The sequence below is a fragment of the Triticum aestivum genome, chromosome 1B (genome assembly GCF_018294505.1).
Source record: "Triticum aestivum cultivar Chinese Spring chromosome 1B, IWGSC CS RefSeq v2.1, whole genome shotgun sequence".
NCBI lineage: Eukaryota > Viridiplantae > Streptophyta > Magnoliopsida > Poales > Poaceae > Triticum > Triticum aestivum.
In genome coordinates this window covers 448,043,090-448,053,322 of record NC_057795.1, presented here as the reverse complement: position 1 = coordinate 448,053,322, position 10,233 = coordinate 448,043,090, and the positions used below count along the sequence as shown (strand labels likewise).

Here is a 10,233-nt window from a genome sequence, read left to right as displayed (position 1 = left end):
GGAGGTCCATCGCGCGTCTGGAGACCCTGTTCTCGACGCCGATGGGTTCCAGCAGCCGCGGCGGAGGAACCGTCGCCCGCGCGAGCGTCGCGCGGCCACCCCTCCTTCCCAGCGCCGTCGCCGCAGCCCGTCGCCCGAGGAAGTCGCCGGCCTGTGCTTCAGGTGCCTGGAACCCGGACACCGGGTGCGGGCCTGCACCAACCCCGTGCGCTGTCGTCGCTGCCTCATCTCCGGCCACGAGTCCAGCTGCTGCGAGACGCTGCTGCCCGGTGACCACCGTGCGCAGCCTCCGGCAGTCCACCGTCCGGTGCCTGACACCCCGCCGCGTAACCCCCCTCCTCAACTCCCCCGCGACGCCTCTCTGCCGCGCAACACCGCACCATCCCCACCGCCTGCCTCTGCGCCGGCGCGTGTCACCATCGCTCGTTCCATCGAGATGGAGGAAGCGGAGGAGGTGCTTGCGCGCGGTATGGTGGCCACCATCATCGGCACCAGGCCCTCTGTCTCCTCGACCGACGTGGAGGCAACCTTGCACGCCATGTTCGACCTGCAGCCTGGCGACTTCACTGTGCACAAGCACGCCCCGGAGGATTTCCTCCTCATCTTCTCCTCGCGGCTGATCATGGACCGGATGGCCGGCGACCACCTCATCAACGCCGCCCGCTTCACCCTACTGCTCCGCCCTTGGTGCAAGCTCGCCCACGCCACTGCCGGGAGCTTTGCATACTCTGTGTAGCTTGAGCTCCGCGGCATCCCGGCGCAGGCATGGCACCTATCCACGGCCGAGCACATCCTTGGAACCGGCTGTTGGGTTGAGCGGTTGCACCCGGACACGCGTTCCCGCACTGACCTTGCCACATTCCGGCTCACCGGGCGCGTGCGGGACATGGCCTCCATTCGCCGGGACGCCATCCTGGAGATTGTCGAGCACGTCCCCGACATCCGACCTGACCTGCCGCCGGCCGTCCGCACCCTGGAGTACCCCATCTCCATCCGGCTTGTGAGGTCCGCTGCCCTTCCCAGGGCGGTCGACGATGCTGCCATTGGCGATGGCAATGGCGATGGCGAGGCTCATGGCAGCACGCACGACCCTGCAGGCCGCGGTCATGGACGCGGGCAGCAACGCCGTCGTAGCCGGAAGCGTCGCCGCCCAACCTCCGCCCCCGACGGACGCGCCGACGGCATGGCGGTCGACTCCGCTGGCTGGACTTGCTCCGGAGGCCGCTTACGGGCTGACGGCGAGGCGGTCGACCCTGGCTGGCCGGCGTCCCGCGCCGCCGCAGCTGTGCACGCGCCGCCGCCCGTACCATCCCGTGCCAGATGCATGGATGCATGGCCGCAAGCTGGGGCCCACCCGCCTAGTCGCAAAGCCAAAAGAGGAAAGCGTGGCGGAAAGAAAAAGCGCGCTAGGGTTCAGGCTGCGCTGGCCAAAGCTGCAGCTGAAGCGGATCCCAGGCCGACCGAGTCGCCCACCCCAGCGTTGGTGCTTGCCACCCCGACAGCTGGCAACAGCCGATTGGCGCCCGCCCACCCTCCTCCTGCAGTCGGACCCGCAACGACCCGGTCTTGCGCGTCGCCATGCGCGAAGGGCGACAACCTCTCTGGCGACGGACCCACCACGGCCAATGCTTGTGCGCTTGGGGATCCGGACAGCTTATCCTCTGCCAGTGAGGTCCCGGACTCGCTTCCTGTGGCTCCCGAGGCTGATCCGCTGTCGGGGCAAAGCAATGCTTTGACCTCGTCAGCTCCTGTGGCTGATGAAGTACCTGCTGGTGCCGCTTTGCATGCCGGCCCCGCCACTGAGACGCGTGATGCAGCGCCCTCATCCACCCCTGCGGCCCTGGCGGATCTGCTTGCCACCCCCTCCTCGCCAACGGGGGACGCGGGTCGTGTGATTCCATCCATCGCGCCTTCGCCCCCTCCTGCCACCGCCATCGGGAACGCTGACTTGGGCTGCCCCTCCCCCGCGGCCCAGGAGCCCAGAAGCATTCTTCAAAGGCTCGCGCCTCCTGATGCCCATGCAAACAGGCCCGCTCCCCCAAGCCCGTCGACGCTGCAATCCACCCCTGTGTCCCATGCGCCTCAGGTGCGCAGCGCAGGGCGTTTTGCCACACCACCAATCACTCTGCGACGAACCAGACAGCCGGCCTCTGTCAGCTCCTGGACCCTCGGGGAATTCCTCGCCGCGGCAACAAAGCAGACTTGCTCTGCTCTCCCCAACCCTGCGCGCAAACGACGTCGACAACCCCTGAACTTCTCGCCGCGCCGTGGACGATCTGCCACCGCTGCGAAGGCCAAGCCCGGCGTGCCGCCCACCGTTGAGCGCCGTGCGCAGGTCCAGATACTGCGCACCCTTGGCATCATCGGCACCGATCAGGTGATCTCCGCCGAGGCCATGAAGGCATACGATGGGGTCTTCGCTGCGCCCCTTTCTCATGCCGTATTGACAGCCATTGCCGCGCTCGTTGGCCGCGTGCTACCCGCCGACCCGTCCACGGCGCCTGTCACCACGGTGATCTCGGGCAGCCCGATCGAGGCCTAGCCGCGCCGACGCGTGCCTTTCGTCGACCTCTGCCTAATGGATCACGGCCTCAAAATCATCAACTGGAACGTGCGTGGCCTAAACGCCCGTGCCAGACGCACGGCAGTTCGCTCGCTCGTTGTAACCTCCGGCGCTTCGATCGCTTGCTTCCAAGAGACTAAAATGGAATTCGTCTACTCGTCGACTGTCCTTGAGACGTTGGGATCTGAGTTTGATGAATATGTGTATCTCCCAGCGAGCGGCACCCGTGGCGGGATCCTGCTGGCTTGGAAGAGCCGGGACGTGATGATCACGGACCCGATGTTCACCACCAACACCATCTCCGCCCGGGTTGCGACCTCTGGCAGCTCGAGCGTGCCGTGGTGGCTCTCTATCGTCTATGGCCCCCAGGACAACAACGCCAAGATCGCCTTTTTGCAAGAGATCCGCGACGTCCGCGACGCATGCCCTGGCCCATGGCTCATCTGCGGGGACTTCAATATGATCTACCGCGACGAAGACAAGAACAACGGCAATCTCAATCGGAGAATGATGGGGCGGTTCCAACGCGTCCTCAACGACCTCGCGCTCAAGGAAATTTACCTCAGCGGCCGGCGCTATACGTGGTCCAATGAGCAGAGCCCGCCCACCTTGGTCCATCTTGATCGAGTGTTGTGCTCCACGGACTGGGAAGAGCTGCACGGCGAATGCCATCTGCGCTGCCTAGCCTCAGTCGTCTCGGATCACTCCCCCCTCTTGCTCGACTGTTCGCCTCTCCCATCAGCACACCGACGATTCCACTTCGAGGAGTACTGGACTCGCCTCGCCGGTTTCCCGGAGATCGTGGCGACCTCGTGGCATTCGGTGGACGACGCCAACCCGTTCCGGCGGTTCATGCGGCGCATGCAGGCCACTGCGCGTAAGCTCACCAGCTGGAGCGCGCGCTCCGTTGGCAACGTGCGAGACCAGCTTACGATCTCTCGTGAGTTGCTGCTCCGCTTCGACGCCGCGCAAGAACAGCGGGCCCTATCGCCGCATGAAGACTGGCTGCGTCGCCAACTCAAGTTATCCTACCTCGGCCTGGCTTCTCTCGAGCGGACGATCGCCCGGCAGCGCGCACGCATTGCATCTCTCAAAGACGGCGACGCGAACACTACGTTGTATCATCGCCAGTGCACATACCGTAAGCAGAAGAACTGGATCCATGGCATCTCTGTCGACGGCGCCGTGCTCACTGCTCCTAGCGACATGGCAGCGGCCACCTTCGAGCACTTTGACAGCCGGATTGGGACGGACGTGCAACGTGACTGCACCATTGACCTGTCGCAATTCATTGAGGCCTCAAATCTTGAAGACCTCGACGCGCCATTCAGCGAAGATGAGATTTGGCAAGCCATCAAAAGCTTGCCGTCTCGCAAGGCGCCCGGCCCCGACGGCTTCACCGCGGAGTTCCTCCGCTCCTGCTGGCCGGTCATCAAGTACGACCTCCGATGCGTCTTCGACCAGGTTTACGCGCTGCGTGGACGAGGGTTTAGCTGCCTTAACCAGGCGCTAATTACGCTCCTCCCCAAGCGCGCCGATGCCAATGGCCTGGGAGATTATAGGCCCATAAGCCTAATTCACATTGTCGCCAAGGTCCTGGCCAAGCTGCTTTCGCTCCGCCTAGCCCCCAAGCTCAACAACCTTGTCAGCAACGTCCAGAATGCGTTTATCCCCGGGCGAAGTCTTCATGACAACTTCATCCTCGTGCGTCAATCCGTGCGGCTTCTGCACCAGCTTGGTGCCCCTCGCGCGCTCCTGAAGCTTGACTTGGCGCGGGCTTTTGACTCCGTCTCGTGGCCTTTCCTGTTCGAGGTGCTGCGATGCCATGGCTTTGGCAACCGCTTTCTTGGTTGGATTGCCCTTCTCCTGTCGTCGGCCAGCACGAAGGTTCTCCTCAACGGCAACCCAGGACCCGTGATTTGGCACCGCTGCGGACTGCGCCAAGGTGATCCAGTTTCCCCGCAGCTCTTCGTCCTTGCCGTCGATACGCTGGGCAGGCTCTTTCATCGCGCGGTCGAGCTCCGAGCCATGAGCAGCTCCACCCGCGCCGCACCATCCCTACCATATCCCTTTACGCCGACGACGTCATTCTCCTGTGCCACCCATCGCCGGATGATATCGCGGCGGTGAAGGAGATCCTGCAGCTCTTTGGGCGCGCCTCCGGCCTGCACGTGAACTTCCAGAAGAGCGCTGCGGCCCTCATCCGCTGCGACACCGAGGACGCTGCTCATGTCGTCGCGCTCCTGGGATGTCCCATTGTCGAATTCCCGCTCACTTGGGCATCCCGCTCACGTTGCGTCGCCCCACTGCTGCCCAGCTCCAACCCGTCGTCGACAAGGTTGCTGGGAAGCTGCCCTCCTGGAAGGCTTGGCTAATGAACAAAGCCGGCCGCCTTGCCTTCGTCAAGGCTGTCTTGAGCGCGATCCCCATCCATCAGCTCCTTGTGCTTGCACCGCCAAAGAAGATCATCAAACTTTTGGAGAAGATTGAAAGAGGATTCCTTTGGGCTGGCTGCGCCGAGGCCAATGGAGGCAATTGCCACGTCAACTGGCGGCGCGTCTGCCGGCCTATCCAGTTCGGTGGCCTCGGCGTTCACGATCTCGAGCGCACTGGCCTTGCCCTTCGCATGAGGTGGCAATGGCTCAGCCGAGTCGATGATAGCAGGGCCTGGAACGGCCTTGACCTGCAATTCGCGCCCGAGGAGCGCGCGCTCTTCCTCGCCTCCACTACCATGACTATTGGCAATGGCCAACGCGCCCTATTCTGGGAGGACAGATGGATCAACGGGCGTGCACTCCGCGTGATCGCGCCTCTCCTTTTTGCTCACATCCCCAAACGGCGTCGCAAGTCCAGAACCGTAGCGGACGGCCTTCATGCAAACCAATGGGCCACGGACATCCATGGCGCGATTGGCGTCCCGGAGATCGGAGAATACCTGCGCCTCTGGCACATGCTCACCGAAACTGCCCTCACTGACGCTCCAGACTGCATTCGCTGGAAGTGGACCGCGAAGGGCGAGTACTCCGCCAAGTCCGCATACCTCGCCACTTTTCAGGGCTCCACCAGATGCCAGGCTTGGAAACTTACCTGGAAGTGTTGGGCACCGCCTCGGGTGCGCTTCTTCCACTGGCTTGCCAACCTCGATCGGTGCTGGACGGCCGACCGCCTCGCGAGACGCAACCTGCCGCACCCACAGCGCTGCCCTCTTTGCGATCAGGCTTCGGAGACGATTCATCATCTTCTCCTGGAGTGCCCTTTCAGCCGCGAGGTGTGGCACGAGATTCTCTCATGGCTGCGCCTCTCTTGCCCGCTGCCCAATAACGATGCCACTCTCCACGACTGGTGGTGCTCTGCACGACAAGACACGCCTAAACCCATGCACAAGGGATTGGCCTCCGCTGCCTTGCTTGTCCCTTGGATGATTTGGAAGCATCGCAACGGATGCGTGTTTGAGGGCGCAACACCGTCGGTTACCTCCCTGACTGCTAGGATTAAGGATGAGGCCGCGCTCTGGGCCAGAGCTGGCGCATTGGGGCTCCGGGCCATCTTGCCACAAACCTGGGATGTCCACTAGTGTGCATGTACTCTCCGTGTAAATCTGCCTCCTAGGAGGATTGTACCAAATCCCTTCTTTTCAATGCAATGAAACGCAAAAGTCTTTTGCGTTTTCTCAAAAAAAAAAAGATTCTATGCCTTTAGTTCGAAAGTTCACCATTAGTACAATGTTGACTCTGTTTTCTTCTGTTGTCTCTTCTAGTTCCGTATTTAAATTTTATTTCCCCGTTTCTGTTACCTAATTTTCGAAGTAGTGGACATCTTGTTAATATACTTACCATGACTGTCAATTGGGAAAATGTTCATTCACTCTACCATGTGTTAAGTAATAGACCTTTAGTTTCCTATTTGAAATTAGGTCAATGTATTATCGACGAACTTTGTTATTTTGAACCAGTTTTTCTTCTTAGAACCTACTCCCTCCGTTCCCAAATAATTGTCTTTCTAGCCATCTCAAATGGACTACAACATACGGATGTATGTAGACATGTTTTAGAGTGTAGATTCACTCATTTTGCTCCGTATGTAGTTACTTGTTGAAATCTCTAGAAAGACAATTATTTAGGAACGGAGGGAGTAATTTGTTTGTATATATGTCTATCTGAAATTAGTTTAATGTTTGCGTGCCGGGTAGTTATGTTGGTAATATTGTTTGATTTTGTTTTGTATATATGACTGTCAATGGACAAATGTTCATTCACTCTACCATGTGTTAAGTAATAGACCTTTAGTTTTGTATATTTGTCTATCTGAAATTAGTTTAATGTATGTGTGCTGGGTAGTTATATTGGTAATATTGTTTGATTTTGTTTTGTATATATGACTTTCAACTGGGCAAATGTTCATTTATTCTACCATGTGTTAAGTAATAGACCTTTAGTTTCCTATTTGAAATTAGGTTAATATATTAGACGAACTTTGTTATTTTGAACCAGTTTTTCTTTCTAGAACTGTTTTTTGTATCTGCCTTATCTGAAACTAATTTAATGTATGTGTGCCAGGCAGTTATATTTGTAACATTGTTTGATTTTGTTGTCCTTGTCTTATTGCATAGAAGATATTATTTCAGCTATCTGTTATGTGCTTTGTGGATATTTTTACCATTTATTGTGGTAATTAATCTTGCTGATTTTGTTAAGTATTTTAGCATGAATTTGTGGTGTGAATTGCACAAAGCTCAGTATGGGGAAAATAATTTCAATGCTGATGGGCTCAGATGGATGGCATTAATCAAACGCTACTGCTAAGTTCATACTTTGTTACAAAAATGGCATGGCGTGTTGGTACCTTTCTGTTTGTTTTTTGCACTCCTTTGAGTTTGTCAGGCTGAGGTCAAGCATGGTAACTAAAATTTATATGCAAGTTGAGCTGTTTTAATCAAGTTTAGTGTAGTTGAGCTAATCATGAGTGTGCTGTATAGGGTCATTGCAAGCCATTGCTTTGGGTCTAAGGGTGACTAGACCCGACAGGTAGAGGTCAAAACTGTGCCAAAGTTGGCCACTGGCCTGTACTGGATACTCTGTGCTATGCCTACAAGTATCTTTTGTAGGGCTGTGAAACAAATAAGTGCTGAATTTTGTTTCTAACTGTCAAGAATTTAAGACAGCAATTTGTGCGGTCGATTGCCTGCACGCCAGCACTTTCTGTTCAGTATCTGCAAGCCATTTTCTGTTTCTTGTTTTATAGTCGCTGTGGCACTTTTATTGTCCATCTATATTTGCATTGGTTCTCACCTTTTGTAATGTCTGTTATCTGAAGATTAATTAGTTGATAGGAGTACTATGCAGATGCTTTAAACTGCCCTTAATCCGCTCTTATGTCGCATGAAATCTTGCAGGTGACGCCTAATGCGCATTTCCAGAAGGACCTCGGGCTGGACAGCCTGGACACCGTCGAGATCGTCATGGCCTTTGAGGAAGAATTTAGCTTTGAGATCCCCGACAATGAGGCAGAGAAGATCGATTCCATCAAGTCGGCAGTTGACTTCATCGCCTCGCATCCTCAAGCAAAGTAAGATTTGCTTGCAGCGGTTTCTTGGTTCGCCCCTTTGACACGCATTGTTTCCAGAACGAATGCTCCCCGAAGAAGGACCTGTTTTTTCAGCATTTGCCCAGTAGGTGAATGGTCTTAGTTTGCTCCGTTGATTTTTGTGCTCTCTGGTAGCAAGTCTTTGTTCTCTCCCTCCGTCTGTTGCAATAAATAATGATACACCAGTTGGCTGTAGATCTATGATTCTATTAGCTGGGGATGACAGCAGCCAAAGTTGTGATACTAGTTGTGCACCTGTGCCATAGCTCACACCAACTCAGTACGAATGATCTGAATCTGCAATGACGAAGATTTGTATGCGTCAGGAGAGCATGAGCGCTGGTCTAGGTGTGTCAAGTTGGTTCCTGTGGTTCGTAAGAGCATCTCCGGTCGCTGGGCCCCCAAGGAGCTTAGAAAAATCGCCTCCAGGGGTGAACTGGCGATAAAATAGGCTTGGGGCCTGTTATGACGCAAATTTGCCCGCTTTTCAGGCCGCTATCGGTGCAAATCGGTCCATATTCACCGTGCTTCAACAGAAGTTATTTTTTATCACATCACAGAAAATCAATAAAAATTAAATAGTTCAACAACAAATAGTTCAATACAAATTATATAGTTCAACAAATAAAAACTCATATTTCATCACATGTCAAGCTAGGCGTTGCCCTTGAGCTTCCATAGGTGCTCCATCAGATCCTGCTGCAGTTGTTGATGCACCTGTGGGTCTCGGATCTCCTGACGCATATTGAGGAAGGTTGTCCAGGTTGTCCGTAGCTGGTGATCAATTTGGGTTAGAGGACCCTGCTTGTAATATGGTTCAGTGTCAGACACTGACACTTCCTGCTCACTTTTAATGATCATATTGTGCAAGATGACACAACAAGTCATGATCTCTCACATTTAATCTTTCGACCAGGTCTGAGCGGGGTACCGGACAATTGCAAATCGAGATTGGGGCACACCAAATGCCCGCTCGACATCCTTCCTGCAAGCCTCCTGAACCTTCGCAAAGTGGGAGTTCTTGCCTCCTCGCATAGAGTTTGAGATAGTCTTCACAAATGTAGACCATCTCGGATAGATGCCATCTGCTAGGTAGTATCCCTTGTTGTAGTGTCGCCCATTGACCTCGAAGTTCACCGGAGGAGAATGACCTTCAACAAGCTTGGCAAAGACAGGGGAGCACTGCAGCACGTTGATGTCATTGTGAGTTTCTGGCATACCAAAGAAGGAGTGCCAAATCCAGAGGTCCTGTGTGGCTACTGTCTCAAGTACCACACTGCAAACGCCTTTGGCACCATTGTACATCCCCTGTCAAGCAAATGGACAATTTTCAATTTCCAATGCATGCAGTCGATGCTTCCAAGCATCCTAGGAAATCCTCTTGCTGCATTCTGTGCTAGGATCCGAGCAGTGTCTTCAACATTGGGTGATCGCAAGTATTGCGGTCCAAACACTGCCACCACTGCTTTGTAGAACTTGTAGAAACACTCAATGGTCGTGGACTTGGCCATGCGCCCATAGTCGTCGAGTGAATCACCGGGAGCTCCGTATGCAAGCATCATCATAGCTGTCGTGCACTTCTGGATTGAGGTGAATCCAAGTTTGCCGGTGCAATCCTTCTAGCACTTGAAGTAGTTGTCGAGCTCTCGGATGGAGTTCATGATCCCGAGGAAAAGCTGTCGGCTCATCCGATAACGATGCCGAAATACTTTGTCGCCATGCAGTGGAGCGTCAGCGAAGTAGTCGGCGTAGAGCATGCAATAGCCTTCCAGACGATGCCGGTTCTTTGCTTTTAGCCGCCCCGCCGCCGAGCCACCTTGCCGCGGCTTTTCATTGCTCGCGAGCAGGCCGGCCATGGCGGCGAGGGCCATGAGATGCTCCTCGTCCTGGACGTCAGCATCGGCTTCCTCATCCAGCAGCGCCGCGAGCGCCTCCTCGTCGTCTGAGTCCATCGCCGAGCAGACAAATCGCCGAACACCTGGTGGGCGTGGTGGGCGCACAGCCACCGATATCCCGCCCTGCGCGACCGAAGCACCAGAAAACTTGCCCAGGAAGGTGGTGGAGAGGTTGCCGCAGCGAAACCTTCT

The 10,233-nt window shown here is 55.5% G+C and overlaps 1 protein-coding gene across 1 annotated transcript in view; it reads left to right on the top strand.

Moving 5' to 3' along the window:
• Positions 1–8,471, top strand: part of LOC123130442 (acyl carrier protein 2, mitochondrial) — a 10,218-nt gene extending 1,747 nt beyond the window's left edge. Inside the window, exon 2 of the mRNA XM_044550341.1 lies at positions 7,956–8,471. Coding sequence (XP_044406276.1) covers positions 7,956–8,132 — 177 coding nt within the window. The 3' untranslated portion in view covers positions 8,133–8,471. The remainder of the gene's footprint in view (positions 1–7,955) is intronic.
• The last annotated feature ends 1,762 nt before the right edge of the window (positions 8,472–10,233 follow it).